Consider the following 19564-nt stretch of genomic DNA (forward strand, 5'->3'; position numbering starts at 1 on the left):
AGAACCCCTGAGCTACATAACCAAAATGTGAATTAAACCCCTTTCAAATAATACTAGGTTTCTTGAACAATCAATTGTTGGACTAGGCACCTTCAAGGTACTGTACATAAATGTGCATGCTTTCCCCCAAAGATCAGCAACAAAACAAGAATGTCCACTCTCAACACTTCTATTCAACATTGTCCTGGAGGTCTTAGCCAGGGAAATTAGACAAGAACAATAATAAAAGGCATCCAGGGGCGCCTGGGTGGTGCAGTCATTAAGCATCTGCCTTCAGCTCAGGGCATGATCCCAGAGTCCTGGGATGGAGCCCCACATCAGGCTCCTCTGCTGGGAGCCTGCTTCTTCCTCTCCCACTCCCCCTGCTTGTGTTCCCACTCCCCCTGCTTGTGTTCCCTCTCTTTCTGGCTGTCTCCCTCTGTCAAATAAATAAATAAAATCTTTAAAAAAAAAAAAAAGCATCCAGATTGGAAAGGAAGAGGTAAAACTCTCTCTGTTCATAGAAACATGCATAAAAATTCCTAAGGAATCCACTAAAAAACTATTAGAATAAGTGAGCTCAGTAACGTTGTAGGATACAAGGTCAATATACAAAAATTAGCTGAATTTTTATACACTTGCAATGAACAATATGAAAATGAAATTAAGAAATCAATTCCATTCAAATAACTAAAGAATAAAAAAGAATAAAATACTTAAGAATAAATTTAACAAAGAAGTACAAAACTTACACTATAAAAACTATAAAAGACACTACTGAACAAAATTAAAGATATATTTAATGGAAAAAAAAATCATACGTTCATGGATTGGAAGACTTAACATTAAGATAACTATATTCCCCAAACTAATTTACAGACTCAATGCAATCTCTATGAGAATTCCGAATGACTTCTTTGTAGAAAATGACAAGCCAATTATAAAATTCATATGGGATTGCAAGGAACCCAGAGTTGCCAAAAGCAATCCTGAAAAGAAAATGTTAGAGGACTAACACTTTCCAATTTCAAAACTTACTACGAAGCAACCATAATCAAGACAGTGTTTTACTCCACAAGGATAAACATACAGATCAACACAAGAGAATTAAGAGCCCAGAAATAATCTCACGCACCTATGGTCAAATGAATTTTTTTTTTAAGAGAGAGAAAGCCAGTGCGAGCAGGTTAACAGGAGTTGCGGGCGGGGTGAGGGAGAAGGAGAGAGAATCTTAAGCAGGCTTCATGCCCAGGTGAAGCCCAAGGCCTGCAGGCTGGGGCTGGATCACAGGACCCTGAGATCACAACCTGAGCCAAAATCAAGAGTTGGATGCTGAACCGTCTAAGCCACCCAGACGTCCCTGGTCAAATGATTTTTGACATGTTCAGTGTGGAAAGAACAGTCTTTTTGACAAACAGTGCTGTGACAACTGGAGATCTATATAAAAGAATGAAACTGGACCATTACCTCACACCTTATGTGAAAACTAAACTCAGAATGAATCAAACACTTAAATGTAAAAGCTAAAATTATAAAACTCTTAGAAGAATAGGGATCAATCTTCGTGACCTGGTATTTGCCAAAAAACTTGGATAAAACACCAAAAGCACATGTAACAAAAGAAAAAAAAATAGATAAACTGGACTTCACCAAAATTTAAAAGTTTTATGTATCAAAGGATGCTACCAAGAGAGTGGAAAGACAACCCAGAGAATGGGATAAAGTATTTACAAATCGTATATCTCACAAGTGACATATATCTAGATATATAACAAATTCTTACAGCTCAATAATAAAAAAAAAACAAATAACCCAATAGAAAAAATGGGAACGGGACATGAATGAACATCACTCCGAAGAAGATATACAAATGGCTAATTAGCACACGAAAAGATGCTAGAAAACATTTGTCATCAGAGAAATGGAGATCAAAACCACGAGATACTACTTCACAGCCACTAGAATTCTGGCCACAGCTGGAAATGAAAAGTCAGATAACAATTACTAGAGAAGATGTGGAAAAGTCCTCATCCTCATACACAGCTGGTGGGAATGCAAAATGGTGCAGCTGTTTTGGAAAATGGTCTGGCAATTCCTAAACAATTAAACAGAAAGCTACCATATGACCTGATAAATATCCAGCAGAAATAAAAGCATATATCCACATAAAAACTTGTACATGAATGTTCATAGCAGATTATTTATTAACAGCCAAAAGGAGGAAACAACCCAAATGTCCATCGATGGACAAAAAGATAAAGAAAGTGTGGTATAACCATACTATGAAGTATCATACAGCCGTAAAAAGGAATGAAGTACTGGTACTTGCTACAACTTGGATAAACCTCAGAAACATTATGTTAAGTGAAAGAAACTAGCCACACGAGTCCACATAGTACATGATTCCATTTACACAAAGTCCAGACTAGGAAATTTCTAACTGAGACAGAAAATAGATTAGTGGTTGTGTAGGGCTGGGGAAAGCATGGAAGAGAAGAGGATGAGACCTAAAGGATACGAGGTTTCTTTCTGAGGTGATTAAATGCTCCAAAATTGACTGTTGGTAATGGCTGCACACATCTATAAATATAAGAAAAATCAAATCACTGAATTGTACATTTTAAATGGGTAAATTGTATGATATACAGATTATATGTCACTAAATTTGTTTAAAAATAAATTTAAAAAATTTTAAAGAACAATAAGGCAGGAAGCTCAAGAAAGCTTGTTAACAACTAAACAATTTTTAAACATTTTATAAAATCAGTACCTCTACCTCTACTTCTCTTTAATAGTGCTTGATAGCTCATATTTCTGAATGCAAATATTGGTCAAAAATACCATTAATTTTCACATTTGGAATATTTTTAAACTAGTAATAGAAATGAATTCAGTAAATTGTAGATTATGCTCTTCTTTCCACCTAGCCTCATGATGAAAAATTATAATTATTACCTAAAAATAATCAATTTTTAAATATTTTTAATATTTATTAAACATGTATATAAGTCACAACAATCATACACTTATTTTGAAAAATAGAGGGTTTTGGGAAGTTTTCCTTATAAGAGGGGTGTGTGTGTGTGTGTGCGTGTATGTCTGTATGTGAGGTTATAGGAAAATAAGCCTTGTCCACCTTAATCTATGAACACAGATACTGGTAAAATTTCTGTACTAAAATAAGGAAGAAAATAATCATAAAAAGCTGTGAGATTACAAAGAAAAAAAAACCCATCAAGTACAGAGACAAACCAGGACATTTCAAACAAGTCTGGCTCAAAGTACAGTCAATAAAGTTACATTTTTGAACTGTTCTAAAGTGCCAGATGGTCCAGAATCCACCCCCAGGTCTTATAAGGCCTTGTATGAAAGCATGCCAGAAGAAAAAAATAAAAAACATAAAACATGGAACAGAATGTAGAGAACAAGACTAAGAATGAAAGCAACCTAGCCTCTGCAGAAGGATGAAAACTATATGCAAACTGAAATCATCCAATCTTCTTTAAGCTATAACTTTTAATGCCAATTTCCCATGCTAAGTGAACTTTACAAACTATAAATGTAGCCTGAAGCCAAATTAAATATATTCAACTTAATTCCTTCACAACAATACTTTTGAGATTATTGATCCTATCTGAGTAAAATACTGCAGCTGTCTGCTTTGCCATTCAAGATCTAATAAACTAAACAAAAATCTCTCAAGCTTAACTTCAAAACTCAAAGGTATATATAGAAAAATAATTCAATTATGTAGTAAGTACAATTTACCCATTTAAAATGTACAATTATGTAGTAAGTATGTTGTGTAGAAACCTACACAAAAGAATTCAGCAAATGGTATGTCAAAAGTTATTCACAACAGCACTAATTATAATTGATACAAAAATTACCTGTATACATACAGCATCAGTAAACTATAAAACATCCAATTAATGAATATATTCTAAAGACACTGAAAAGATACTATGAAGGGGCACCTGGGGGGTGGCTCAGTCAGTTAAGCGTCTGCCCTCGGCTCAGGTCATGATCCCAGGGTCCTGGGACCAAGCCTCACATCGGGCTCCCTGCTCAGCAGAGAGTCTGCTTCTCCCTCTCCCTCTGCCTGCCACTCCCCATGCTTGTGCTCTCTGTCAAATAAATAAATAAAATCTTTTAAAAAAAATGATGCTAAAACACCTATAATGTTAAGTTAAAGAAAACAGAATACAAAATTATATACATATATATGTATGTAATGTGTGGAGAGAGAGCAAGGTTACAACCACATTGTAAAAAAACATGTAAAGAAAAAAATTGAAAAACTAAAATTTAAAGAATGGGGTAGATGGTGATCCATGCTTTTTCTGATTGTTTTTCTGCATGTTCTAAGTCTTCTTCAATGAGCAAAGAACTTTGGAAATGAAAATATCTAAAACATTTATATGAGTTCTGCATGTATCAATAACAACAGCACTTCTATTTACTGAATGTCTCCTATATTTCAACAACGTATATACATCACCCATAAGGAAAAGAAAGTTCCAAGAGTTTAGGTAACTTCCCACAGGCACCCAAAGACAGAGTACAAGTGGCAGAGGGAGAATTCAAACCCAGGTTTGTCTTCTACTAAGTCCAGTGTTCCCCCCACTATATAAAACTTCTCTGAGCACCCCTGGAGTAGAAAACTTGATACTCTTCATACTATTTAAAGTAGGTCACAGATTCTTTGAAGCCCTATCCTTGAAACCCCTCCCTAATGTCCTTTGCTGCAGGTTAAAAATTCTTGCTTTATTACAGAGGGAAAAAAAAAAAAAGCAGAGAATAAAACATAAGAAAATGGCATATCTCCCAATGTGGACCCTATGCAGCAAAATACATTTTGACTTGAGTCAAAATGGTTTCGTGCTGTCCTTTTAAGTACAACTTAAAATGTCATCTACAGTATCAATCAACTCAAAAACTAAACTACCACAAAAAGTTCCATCATAATCACAGGATACACCACAGCACTCCAGTGCCTTATTTCTATCACCCTTTCTCAAGGCACTTATCATCCCAGAAAGTCAGTGTTTATCTCCCTAAAGGACTAAAAGGTACTTCAGTGCATGCAGAAGTCTAGACCTTACTCTCCTTGTATGTCTAAGGCCTAACACAGTGATAACAACACAGGACACATTCAGTAAATGGTTTCCGAAATAAAAGAGATCAACCAGCAATAACAGGAGCATCTCTGGTGCACAGAAGTTTCACATTTTTCATATATGCGTAATGATATATCTGTGCTGTACTATAGCATACAAGATAAAATGAAGTTACCAATAATCTTTGGTATCAACGATCTGTGAAAATTCTAAGTACAACATTTCATAAAAATTAATGGCCCTATAAATAAGTAAAATTCACCAACTATAAACTTTTGGCTAGTGCTGGCAGTTGTTCTTATTAGCTGCTACCATTTAAACTGATCTTGGACATCTGTATCCATTACTTCACATAATCTTCACGGCAAATCCTTCAAGTTAAGTGTATCCCCATTTTATAGGCTTAAAAAAACAAAAAGAAAAACAGAGGCTAAGAAACTTGTTACACAATCAAAGGATTTAACGTAAGACATTCTCATTGCAAAGCCCAAGATCTCCCATTAGATCACCCTAGCTCTCTACAATGTTCATATGTTCATATCTGGAGTGTCAGAAATCCTTAAATCTAGCGGTTCTCGGTTTTATTTAATAAAATAGTTTGTTTCTTAGGGAATTTTTTCCGATACATGGTCTCATTGTTAGCATTAAAATACTGAAGGAACTCCAAGTCCAAACTATGATGTCTAAGAGAATATTAGCTTGAAAATAAATATCGGCATGATGTACACAAACCAAGACAGGCTTAGGTATTCATGAGTAATAAATTCCCACGTTGCAAAATGTAATACTACCTTCTACCAAGTCTACAAAAACTCTCCACTACCTGGTATAATAATCACTTTCTAGAGATGTGGTCTATGCAATGGTAAGTTGATTTTCATATAAAAAGATGTTGCAGCCTAGAACATTTGTTCCGTTAACCAAGCATTAGTACCATAATTAGATCTGTCAGAGCTATTATTCTGCCCTCAAAAACACACTCATTCAATTTATATGAATTGTTTACACTATCTGGTTCACAATTCTGGCTCTACTACTTCACAGCAGCTTGACCTTGAACAAATTACTTCACCTCTGAGTTTAAATTTCCTCTTTTTGTGAAACAAAGATAATAAGGATCATCCAGTCATCAGGCTGGAAGGATTACTGAAAAGTTCATCAGGTTGTAAAAACTATCAAAAACAGCGCCTGACATGTAAGTGCTCAATAAGTATTAATTATTGTTATAATTATCCCAATACGGACCTCTTCTCTCCCTCCCTCTCTCACACACACACAAGCACACACACATACACATACGTCACTCTGAATATTTGTTCCTTTTACATAACAATGGAAGAATATGATATCATGTGAATGTTCATTTTTATAGTTGTCTGACTTATTGTCAATGATGGTTTACAGGAAATAGTATAGCAAATGTGTTTAAGAACAGATGTGTCTGGGTTCAAATCTCAAAAATCTACCACTTACAACACAACCCTAAGTAAGTAATATAGAAGATTAATTGCTACTTTATAAAGACTAGGAAGATTAAGTGAAATAATATATATAAGTCACCTAAAAGTATCTATTGCTCATTAGGAGTTCAAGAAACATCAGTCCTCTTCTTTCTCAATAATGGTATAAGAATGTTTTCCTTCCCATATCTTTGTATTAATACTTAGCCCACTAGATAGAACTGTTCCACACTGAAAGACCACACTAAGAAAGGCAGAGAAATCACATAAAAATTAAATTCACAATTTCCAGTTTTTTACCATTCGAAGTTTTTTAAGTTCAAAATCAATGCACAATTAGCCATTCATGCCTCATGGCAGGTTTAGGAATAAAAATATGAAGATAAACTATTCTCCCATCCCTATCCCAAGAAAGCACACACTTCTCTATCTCCTCTATGTCTTACTGGATCACTGAGTTTAAAAAGTATATGTATAAACAAGTGATGCTCAACTAGGGCTAATTTTGTCCCCCAGGAAACATCTAGCAATATCTGGAGATATTTCTGATTGTCCCAAATGGGAAGAGTGCTAATAGCATCTCATGAATAAGGAACCTACAAAACATCCCACATGCACAGGACAGGCCCCCTACACCAAAGAATTACCTGCTCCAAAATGTCAATAGTGCTGAGGCTGAAAAGCTACAATCTAAAAAATCCAAAGTATTATAATACAGAAGCTTTCTCCCAAAAAAGTCTTGCCTCATTGTTCTTAGCCAAATTTTTATTTTTACTGAGATATAACAAGATATAAGCAGCTTGATTATTTTGGATGAAAGATTCCATACTGTTAAATTCCCATTACAAAATCCTCTATCTAAAGGGGGAAGAAGTGAGGGGGTGCCTGGGTGGCTCAGTCGTTAAGCGTCTGCCTTCGGCTCAGGGCGTGATCCCAGAGTCCTGGGGTTGAGCCCCGCATCAGCCTCCTCCGCTGGGAGCCTGCTTCTTCCTCTCCCACTCCCCCTGCTTGTGTTCCCTCTCTCGCTGGCTGTCTCTCTCTCTGTCAAATAAATAAATAAAATCTTAAAAAAAAAAAATAAAGGGGAAAGAAATGAGGCTTACTTTTCTTTGTATATATGGACCATATAAAAAACAAGTTTTTAAAAGAGCTCCAACCATTAATTCTTAATTGCACTCTCAATGCACGAAAGCATTATTTACATCACAAAGTTAAGTTTCTTGTATCTCACTTCTACCTACTTTTGTACAAAATATTTTAAAAATTCACATTTATGTGATAGGAAATATAGGGCATAAGGCCAAATTTTAACATCGTTTTTCTATATCAAGTTGGCAATGAACAAAAGTTTGCTAATATACTGTATTGATAACGCTATGGAGGAGGAAAGCACACTCAACAATCTTTCCAAATGCAAATTAGCAATATGTATCCAAATATCCTTTGGCCCAACAATTATACCTACCAAAAACTAAAGTACATACTCACACCTGTGCACAAAGGTATGTAAAGGAATATTCACTGCAGCACTGTTAGTAATAGCAAACAATTGGAAGCAACATAAACGTCCATCATTAGGTGGCTAGTTAAATAAATTACAGTATATTCATATAAGGAAAGATCCTAAAGTTTTGAAAATAATGAGGGAGATCTATATGTGGTGGTAGAGAACAATCTCCTAGATTAAGCTTAAATAAATAAATAATAGTAAACCATGAAACAATATGCAGCTTATTCAAAAGAAAAATCATGCATATTTACATATACATCAGAGATTATTGCTGGAAATACACACAACAAAGTGGCAAGAACGACTGCCTCTAGGAAGGAGACTTTCACTGGTATTGTTTGAATTTTGTTAACATGGTTTTATGTTTTTATTTACTGACTGTAAAATTTAAGTCGCAAATTCTGAGCCTCAGTATTCTCCAATTTGAAATGATAGTAACAGCCTAGCTTGTTAGTTATTGTGAAAATCAAATGAGAGAGAATAAAATGCTTTGTAAATTATAAAGCAGCACACAAACATAAATTAGTCCTCTGACAATACTCCAAACCAATTATAACAATAATTACTATTCTTCTGACCAATTTCTCTAAATGCAAAGATGGGAATCTTTAAAATAAAATGTGAGTGTAAATGCAATCTTAGAACAGATTTTCACTTTATATATAGTCACTCATTTCAATTTAACAGTAAATATTCAAAAAAAAGTTGTCATACAGAAATGCTAAATCAGCAGATTCCAGAAGAAATATGTGCTCACTGTTGAAAAGAAGGTAAGAGGAGATTAGAACTATGATTCGTTACTAAATAAAGATGTTCAATCTTTCTCTACTACATTTTAGTCCATTAACATTCTGTCTGCAAATAGAGTGAAAACAAAGGAATACACTCTTAGGTTATTCCTGGGAGACTCTGTATTGAACAAACCCAACTGTTCCTAATTAATTTTAACTATGACAACTCCTCCCAAATGCTGAACATTCCAAGCCATTTTTGAGAACGGTGGATATCACTCAAAGAAGTATGGATTTCCTGAGTATACTGGACTGTAACTGCAGGCACAAAATAAAAATATCATTACTGTGCCCTTCCCATAGTAGGAACTCGAATAATACGTCATGTTAAATAAATATGCTCTTTCTGCTTCTGAGAACATGTAATTTTTATATTGCGTCCTGCTATTCACTGTCATAATTGTTAAACCAACTGCTAATATGACACATTTATTAACACATCATGTATTTTTTCTTTAATGAAATTGAAAATAAACACCACAAACTGTAAAATTATGAGAGATCTTTTCCTCCAATTTCCAAGGTTTCTGTAATACAGTTATATCACTCTTGCAATTAAAAAAAGAGCATTAAAAGGAAAAGTATTCTGATAGCACTTATTGGTTTAGACCATATACTAAGGTTTTTTTTCCAATTAAGTCCCATTCTAATGGCTTTTTTATTACTAAAAAAAGAATCCATAAAGCTGAACTGCTGGAAGATCATTTAAAATACTCATATGATGCGGCACCTGGGTGGCTCAGTCGTTAAGTGTCTGCCTTCAGCTCAGGGCATGATCCTGGAGTCCTGGGATCAAGCCCCACATCAGGCTCCTCCACTGGGAGCCTGCTTCTTCCTCTCCCACTCCCCCTGCCTGTGTTCCCTCTCTCACTGGCTGTTTCTCTCTCTGTCAAATAAATAAATAAAATCTTTAAAAAAATACATAAATAAAAAATAAAAATAAATAAAATAAAATACTCATGTCATATTTCAATAAAATAAACTTTTATCATCACCAAGAACACCACTTGTATACCCACAATGGTACTGTCAACGTATCATAAAAGACACTGGAGATTCAGAGGCAAAAGACATGGCTTCCATCCTCAAGAAGTTTACTATCTAATTATGACAACTGGGCATTTACAGAAAAAGAGCATAAAAAATACTCTGTGTACTCATCTAGTACACAGAGAAACAGAGTGAAATAGACAGCTTTCCTACAGAACTTGGTTCAAATCTCAGATCTACTACTTACTAGCTCATGTAAATTACTTCCCTCATTTGTAAAATGGAGTGTTAAACGACATGAAATTCCTTGCATATTGTAACACACTTGTACATAAACATTCCTTACATATAGTAAGAAAGGCTGACAGCAGTAGTAGTATTATTAAGGAGACAAGCTTGAATAAGAAATGGGCAACTGGAAAAGCTTAAAGAGAGAAAGTATTAATATCTTTTTTGTAATCTACCACCACAAGCAAAAATCACAAGATCCTTCTCATTCAACTTTTACCTCTTATTGGTTAAAAGAAAATAGAATGGCTAGTGAAGACAACTGAAATTAGAAAACACTAAAGCTAGTGGCCACCTGAGTGGCTCAGCTGATTGAGCACCCAACTGTTGATCTCAGCTTGGGTCTTGATCTCAAGGTAGTTAGTTCAAGCCCCACACTGGGCTCCATGGAGCCTACTTAAAATTTTAAAAAGTAAAAAAAATAAAAATAAAAGAAAGAAAGAAAACACTAGAGCTACACAGCACTAAAGTATCCCAGGAAAGTCCCACTGGAGTTACAAATCATAGAATATGATGTACAGAAAAGAATGTCAGTTGGAAAGGGCCTTAGATCAGCTAATTCAAACTGCCCTACTAGACTATAAGTTCCATGTTTTGTCTCCAAGAATTGTTATTTATTTTGTTCCTTAGTATATCCTCAGTACCTAGCACATAATTACTAGCACACAGTGAATGCTCAACAAATATTTGTTGTTGGGGCGCCTGGGTGGCACAGCGGTTAAGCGTCTGCCTTCTGCCTTCGGCTCAGGGCGTGATCCCGGCGTTATGGGATCGAGCCCCACATCAGGCTCTTCTGCAATGAGCCTGCTTCTTCCTCTCCCACTCCCCTTTGTGTTTCCTCTCTCGCTGGCTGTCTCTCTCTCTGTCGAATAAATAAATAAAATCTTTAAAAAAAAAAAAAACACAAATATTTGTTGAATGAATATTAAAATTAAGAAAACTGTGGCCTTGGAGATCTAACTCAATGCCATAGAGTTAGCTTTGGCAGATCTGGGACTGGAACTAAATTTCATTACTCCAGTATTATCCTCTCTAGAAGCTAGAATATGATAATTTAAATAATTTATCTTGGTGGCTGGGAGTTGGTGGGTTGGTTGTTAGGCAGGGAAAGAGGAAGGAAAGAGTAAATTAAAATATTTTTCACATTTTCCCCTCAAACTGTCAGTTTTACTTAACTGAAAAAGGCAAAAAACTATAAACAAGACAATCCCAGCATAGTGCCTAGCACATAATACGTACATAAACAATATTTCTTGAATGAAAGAACCTACTCCAAAACCATTATTACCTCATGACCAGAGGCAGAAACTAACTTCAGCATTTGTTTAATCTTTTAACTGTCATAAAGCCCTTTAAAATTTTCAGTCATCTGTAAGACAGTTTTTAATCACCGTCTTCCAGATGGTCACTGAGGAAGAGAAATGAATCAAAATATGTCCCTGCCCTGGAGGATTTCTCACTTGAGTATGCCTAAGTGTGTATATTTGGGGGTGGACAGTGGGGTGTAACACAAATAGATAATGAACGTGAAATCAGGTTACGTTGTTACCTTAGTTTATTTGCTTCAAGCAGTTAAAAATTTTTTTAAAAACCCACAAATTAGAAAAATTTTAAAATAACAAGGAGGCACATTAGGGTATATTAATACTTAGTTTCTTTTTCTTGTCCCTTAACATATATCTTATTGCCTCTTAATGTCTTAAAATCAAAATATTCTAAATTGACTTAATTTGAATTATCAATATAAATGAACCATCAGTGTATGTTCTCTCATATGTGAGACACTTAAGGATAATACTCCTGATTCAGTATTTACTGTGTACATGTTAGTATTTAAATACATAACCACAAGAACATATTTAAATTATTTAACTGTCTGTAAAACTGACAGAGCCTAAAGAAAATCTCCAGAGATGAATGACAGTAAACAGAAACTAAAAATATTACCCAGGGAGAGAATAAAGTATGCAAACAACTAAGAAACAAATCTGTAGAAGACTTCAAGAGAACAAAAACTTCAAGAGGGGAAAACTCCTGCCTGAATTGGCCAACACAGCCAAAGAGAAAGAGACTGCCAACAGGACCTTGTATAACGCAAGTCACTAACTAGACTCATAAAAAGTGAACACCCAAAAGTCAACGTTGCCACTCCTCAAATTTAAATCTCAGGAGGACCCTTCCAAAGAGATTCACCACAAAAACTAAACCACCACATTCCAAGGATTCTTCCCTGTTATCTGTTTGTCAAAATAGGATAAGCAACATCAAGAAAACTGGCAAACAAACAGACTTCCCTTATGGAACAGAGAATTCCTATAAACTGAAGTTATTTTACTTGAGGCATATGTTTATATGTGATTCCAGGTTCCTGGGGAGAACATTTCTCACTCAGTTTCTTTATTCCAGAGTGCTAGGTAAAATATCCCAAAGTCTTTTGCTCCAACACAGAAAACTCTATGGCCCAAATGTATAAGCAGTGACAAATCTAGGCCAAGGAGACTACAAGGTGGCAGGGAGATATAAAGCAGGAAGAAAGGCTGTGGTGGTGAGCCCCTACAGGGAAGTATATGGTCACCAGCTTTGGAGAGAACAAGCTGAGAAGTTTATGGTTGGGGTGAGTTTTGGTCAGAGGAGCAGTAAGGGACTGACAGGTGCAAGTCCTCATCATCCTGAATATCATGAGAAGATTACAATTGGCTTTCTTTACAGAGAGGAACGGGGCTCCCAGAGTGAATGATGTCGAAGCACAAGGTTTTCTGGGAAGCACAAGGAGTGGGCTCTGAAGGAAACAGAAAGGCAAGAGGAAAGACCCTAAGAACAGGTTGCCCCATAACGAGCGATCTCTACAGTCTTCCCAGCACCAAGACTGGTGGAACCATCACACCTGTTGAAGGATGTTTCCCTGTTATCCGTGTGGGCAGCGATTAAGAGCAAGCCCCCACCTAATAAGAGTGGAAGCAGAAAGAGACGGAATTGGGGTCTAACCCAGAAGAAAACCTAATCAGGAGGGGAAGAGGGTGAATTCAGGAAGAGGCTCGCAGGGTAAGTACTTGGGGAGTTTAAGACTTATTTGGAAGAGAGGCTGACTATCGGAAACTGCTGGGGAAGGGAGGGCTTTCGCTGGACTCCAGTGGGAAAAGGCCGGTTTAGAGAGGAAAGACTAGCTTAGAGAGGGTCTTGGGCGTCTGAGTCGGGAAGGTGACTTTTAACTACGAGAAGCGCTCTGCATAGCCCAGAGAGCCAAGCTCGTGCGGGGCGAGGGCTGACCTAGGGGTTAGGGTGATCCGCGCGAGCTCAACAGGAGCTCACCTGGAGTACTTCTGGCCTGGAAGGGGGAAACTTCCTCGCTGGGGCCAGGCGACGGCTGAACTGCGGGGACGGTCCACTCAGCAGTGGGACGAAGGGGCCGCGGGAGAGGGCGCGGGGTGGGGGGGAGGCCGTGGGGCGGGGTCACGGCTGCTGCGACGGAGCTGCGGGCTCGGGATGGCGCCCTCCCTCAGTCACACACACTCACACACACACACACACACGCTCTCGCTCTCACCATCGGCCACCCCTCCCGCGGCGAGAGAAACTGCCCGGGTCGGTGAACCACAGGACGGTGGGGGAGGGGGCCGGGCCGGGAACACCGGCCGACCGAGCGGGACGGGCAGGAGGCGTTACCTGTGTCAGGGAGAGCTGGGCCGCCGCAGCCATGGGTGTTTCCATCATGCACGGGAGGGGAAGGAAGGACGGGCGGACTGGGGCTTGGGGCGGGGAGGAGGCGGAGGGAGCGGTCAGAGGCGAGGCCCGGGCAGGCGGGCGGGCGTCTCCCCTAACTTCGACAACTTCCCTCCTCTCGCCCGCCCCGCCCCGCCCCGCCTGGCCCCGCCCGCGGGGCGCCAGCGCGGCGGCACCCAAATCCTGGCGCCGGATTTAGCACTGCCGGACAGGAGCCCCCCCCGCCCGCCCCGGGCCGCCTGCGAAAACCCGGCGCGGACATAAAAGTAAGGTGGACGGGCTGTGTAGGCGGAGGAGAGGACAGATTGTGCTGTAAACTTTAAGCAGGTCGCATACCTACTCTAAGCTTCTGCTTCTGAAAAATGGGGGTAATTCTACCCAAGGTCCAGGTTGCTTGTGAAAACTAAACGAGATCATGATAGAAATAACAGTACTTTTTATATGCTAGATTCTGTGCTAGACACTTTATTTTTCAATTGAAACTAAGGAACTAAGACAAATAAGTTGTATAAATGAAGAAACCGAAACACAAATAAGTATTTTACCTAAGGTCATACAGCTGATTAGAGAGCCAGGTTAGAATCCAGATCTCACTCCATAACCTTTCATTTAACCATCTGCTATTAGGACGTGATACTGAAAAAGAAGACTTTTAAGTCACTCCTTTAAAGAGCCAAAATCCAAGTGGGAGGGACGATAAATAACGTCCCTGCCGGCTTGCTGCCTGCCACACCTACATTGTTTAATAGAAGAGCACTAGGACCTGCTCAGGTGCCTGCAACACTCCTAACTCCTCCCATAGTCTACCTGGCGAACTTCTAGTTTCCGAAGACACGCTCAGGTATTTTCCCCTTTCCAAAGCATCTCCTGACCTCCTGACCTTCTGTCACTCCTGACCAAGTCCGAGTGACACACTCCTCTTTTGACATTTCTTCTGTACCCTATGAAGTCATCATCACTCTAATGACTCTTTACATCTCTCTACCCCTCTCAGTAGCAAGGACTATTTCTGATGTATTTCTATATCCTCAGACCCTAACACGTAGCAGGTACTCAATAAAAAGCTGCAGCTACTGCTTGTGTTAAACATAACACATCCTACACTATCTCATACTGCCATCTTCAGTTGGAATAAACAATAAGTTACTAGAAACCCTGATCTTTGAAGATTTGGCTTATATGCCACCTACTTTAAGAAGCCTTCTAGGAACTCCCACCCCACCTTTAAGTTGTTCTGATATGATCCTTATTATACTCTGCCTTGTTTTTAAGAGTTAATTAAGGGCGTTTTTGTACCCCACCCACTGTAAAATCCTTGAGGACGGGGGACAGACTCATTACAACACCCCACTCACAGTTTAGCCTACCGCAGAGTAGGCCTCAATAAATGTTTTTGCCCAGAATTGGTCTTCCTTTCTCAGTCATGGTGGCTTCCCACACCAACAAACCACAACTCTATCAGGCCCATGACCTTGTCACCATTATCATAGCAGTCCCCATTTAATATGCCAGAAGGGCCAGCTGAACAAGGGCCATGATGGAGTAAGCCTCACCTTTTGAGACCTTTGCCAAAATACACAAACCATCCCAGAAATGCCCCCAGAAACTCCTGACCCTACTCAGACCCCTTTTTACAAGGTCCAGCAACAAAGAGCCAGCCATGCAGGTCTGCTGACCAACCACTTATTCAACAGTCTCCTTGGGTCTCTTTTTGCTGTTATTCTTATCAACTCAAGGGAGAAGGGAGATGCTGTTTTAAATTACTCTACCGTGGTACATTTATCAGCTGTAACCACAGCTGATGTTTCTGTTTGACTTTTCTATTTTACATTATCACATTTGAGCTTCACAACTCTGGAAAGTATAAACCCACTCTATGGATGCAGTAAATGAACATTATAGGGGAAAAAAAAGATGATAGGGGTTAAGTGATTTGCACAGCTAATAATCAGAGCAGTATAGCATAGTGGAATAAACAGGGCTTGGACACCAGAAACATCCAGGTTACAATTCTGGCTCTCCCATTTACTAGCTGTACAACCTTAGAGTTGTTGTGAGGATGAATGAGATAACATATATGAAAATACTTAATGATAGAGGTAGTTGTAGATATAGAGGTAGGTTAAGAAATCTGAATGCCATGGAATAAATTACTGTGGGAAATACAAATTCACTTGCTATTCAAAGAGGTTCCTCCAAACAATATGAAGTAGAAGAAGATATTACTCTTGGGTGAATAGAGTAGAATTTCTGGTGTATAGAGTTTTCCAGAAAGGCAGTATGCAGGTAGCAAGGAGAATAGTGGAATCATGTGGCTTCAGACAAACCATTTAACCTATTTGAGCCTCAGCTTCTCATACGTAAAAATGAGAAGATTAGGGGCTCCTGGGTGGCACAGTCAGATAAGTGTCCCACTCCTAGTTTTAGCCCAGGTCGTGATCTCAGAGTCATGAGATCAAGCCCTGCATTGGGCACCACACTCAGTATGGAGTCTGCTTAAGACTCTCTCTCCCTCTGCCCCTCCTGTTTGTGCTAACTCTCTCTCTCTATCTCTAAAATAAATAAATCTTTTTTTAAAAATGAGCAGATAAGTGTGGAAAATATGGAGGAAACACAAGGAATTATTACTGTTACAATCACTGTGTGATTTATAGAAAATCAAACAGCACATTGTATTTTTTCGGAATTGCTTTTCACGGTTTATAAATGTTTTCACATACAGCATCTAGCACAACTCCTGAAGTCAAATAGGTACATGATAAAGGTTTGTTGAAGTGAATTAAATGCATAATGTCATGTGTAGTTATTATTTGCATCCTTATCTTATCCCCATTTCATAGATAAGAAAAACAAGGAACAAATATTTTGTAAATAATTTGTTTCAGTAAAGATCACTTACACAGGTTTGGGCCTTGGTTAAAATAATAATAATGATAATCAGAGCCCTCAGCAAGGGAAGACAAGCTAAAAATCATTACATGAGAGTTGCCCCAGACCCCTTTCCAGACTACCAAAAATTTGTACTGGCTTCCTTTTCCACTCATTGGTTCTGGTTTAAATTTAAAACTTGACATGTAATGGGTGATGGGAGTGATGGTCCAAACTCCTAAAAAGGCCTAGAACTTCTGGGACTGGATTTCTTTTTAAATGACACACAAATGACAGTTTGCAAATTCCTGTCCCAGATCTCATCAAAGCACTGGGTCATATCCCAAATCTATTTTAGGAGAGTAAAATGTAGCTAATGGAAGATATGTTGTGATCTAATTCATTGTAACAAGAATGAGTTTCATGGAGTAGACAAAAAGGACTTGCCTGTTTTTTCTAGGGCAACTTAATGTCTCTGGTTCTCTAAGCCTCATATTCCTCATGTGTACATTGGAGATAATAATACCTACCTTGTGGGGATGATATAAGGACTACAAATCATACATAAATGTCCTTTCAAAGAGCCTTGACTGGCACAGATGCCTAATTAGTGGTAGCTATAAGAATACCATTCTTCAAGATCACCACTTAAATCTACCTCTCAGACAACTCTGCAATTACTAAGAGAGTTTTGCGATACATTGGCCATAAGAAAGGAGTGCCTTGAACAGCTGACACATGTATCCCTGTTATAGGAAAGGTAGATGTTCCCTCGGTAATAAAGTTATGTCTGATGACTTAAATCTGGGTACTGACAACCAACAAATGCTGATTCATGTACATTTTTTCATTTAATCCTCACAACAACCTTATGGGGATTATTATTAATTTTATTTTACAGAAGAGGAATTTGTCCAAATTCATAGTGACAAAGCTAGAAATTATACATAGGTCGTCTGACTCAAAAGTGCCTTTTACTAGGGCAAGTTGCTGGTGTCCTGTAGACATTGATCAGCTCCACGAAGACTTGATAAAATGGTGCTTTTGACTATGGAAAGCTGAAGATGAGGCTCTGGAGTTATAATAGCCCTAAACCCAAGGTGATCCTGAAGAGGAGAACTTGGATCTTGAACAACTTTGTGATCAGCCTATCTTTCCATCTTTCTATCCTCCTCTAATTCCCACTCCTTCTCCCCAACCAACCCCTCAGGGACACCACAGCTACTTTTATTTCTTTGTATTCCAACTTTAGAGGTGACTGTTATATCAGCTCTGCATGAACACTGCATATCTGTGATGTCAGCATTTAGAAATACAGGATGCTTAATTGAAACTATGGAAAAAAAGAAAAAAACTGAGGAGCTCTCTGAATACACAAAGAACCGGTTTATTTGCATGAGACTTTGAGAAAGGCCTTCCATATAAATGGTGCTAAGCTACAGAAAAAAAAATTAAACTACAATTGTAATGATAATCTGGAACTCATGCTTCCAAGCTGTTCATTGCATAAATATAGCCCATTATTGTTCATGTTTGCCCAGGGCAGAAAGAATATGTGAGGCAGCACAATAATAACAATTGTGCTATACAAATAACTGTCTCTGTGCCAGGAACTGAAAAGAACAAGCAGTAAGAGATTTTTAAATGCCACATACACCCAGGGTGTGATAGGACATTTCAAAACTGTCTTCATCGCTAATTTTTCAGGGCAATGGAGTGTCCTGGGAAGAGTCTGAATTTAGAACTGGGAAGCCCCAGTCTGGTCCAATCTCGGCTCTGCTACTTCCTAATTTTGTGACCTTGGACAACTCAGTGAACTATACCAAGCCATCGTTTCCTATAAACTGAAGGTAAGGATAGCACCTACCTGATTGTGCTGTCATGGTGCTTAAGTGAGGTTTCATGTGAAAGCAGTGAGCCTAATACCTGGCACACAGCGGACACTAGATAAGTATTAGCTCCTTTTTCTTCTTATTAGAGAGTGTTTAGGGTTTAAGAAACCAGAAACAAAAATAGAAATAATTTTAAAGATCACCAGTTTTCCAAAACCTACCTTAATGGTTTTTCTAATAAAATTCATTCATCCATTGGTAATATTTATCGAGTACTAGAGAGTAAGGAAGATTATTACATTTATGTCCCCAAAGTTCCATTGGCTTCCAGTGAGCAAGCAAATGCAGTTTACACTTGTCTTATTTCCTTCCTTTTTCTTTTTTTTTCTTTCGTCTTCTCTTCTTTTCTTTTTCTTTCTTTCTCTTATAAAGGGTCCTGGAAACTATAAGAAACCAAAAGAACACCATGGGAAAGAAAATATTTGCACTCAAGACTGCAGGTCCTTTCATCTGCAGATTTCAAAGCATTGTCTCCATCGCTAATTACTAGCCCTGCTTAACATGTGGGAATGCTGAGACACCATCAAATTAAGAAGCTTGCCCTAAATCACAAGGCAAGTCAGCGGATGGGCTACAGACAGAACAAAGCTGTCCTGTTTGCCAGCCTTGGGCTCTAAAGTAGGACACATGAGAGTCAACAGAGGCTTCAAGAAATGCAGAGAAAAGTTTGGGGAATTCTGATTTTGTACCTTTGAATCATTGCAGTGACAAGAGCACGGACTTTAGAGTCAACTTTGACTTCAAATCTCAGCTCAGTTCCGTATGAAGTGTGTAACCTCAGTCAAACCATAAGTTAAATCTTAGTTTCCTTCTCTAAAATGGGGATATTAAGTCTTCCTTCTAAGGGTTTAGGGGAAGTTAAATGATGCAACTTTGGTGAAAATACCTAGCACAGTGTCCTGCACTTAGCAGGTTCACATAGCTGGAGAAAACTAAGACACTCCAC

General features: G+C 38.3%; 1 protein-coding gene and 1 long non-coding RNA gene across 2 annotated transcripts in view; one reads left to right on the top strand and one right to left on the bottom strand.

The window, feature by feature from the left end:
- EPS15 (epidermal growth factor receptor pathway substrate 15) overlaps nucleotides 1-13953 on the bottom strand; it is a 137864-nt gene extending 123911 nt beyond the window's left edge. Inside the window, exon 1 of the mRNA XM_034652457.1 lies at nucleotides 13802-13953. Within this exon, the coding sequence (XP_034508348.1) occupies nucleotides 13802-13849 (48 nt within the window). The 5' untranslated portion in view covers nucleotides 13850-13953. The remainder of the gene's footprint in view (nucleotides 1-13801) is intronic.
- Nucleotides 13090-19043, top strand: LOC117799933. Its single transcript, XR_004623048.1, has 3 exons — nucleotides 13090-13180; nucleotides 18434-18576; nucleotides 18991-19043. It is a non-coding gene; the product is annotated as an uncharacterized LOC117799933 (long non-coding RNA).
- The last annotated feature ends 521 nt before the right edge of the window (nucleotides 19044-19564 follow it).

Source organism: Ailuropoda melanoleuca, chromosome 2 (genome assembly GCF_002007445.2).
Source record: "Ailuropoda melanoleuca isolate Jingjing chromosome 2, ASM200744v2, whole genome shotgun sequence".
NCBI classification, from domain to species: domain Eukaryota; kingdom Metazoa; phylum Chordata; class Mammalia; order Carnivora; family Ursidae; genus Ailuropoda; species Ailuropoda melanoleuca.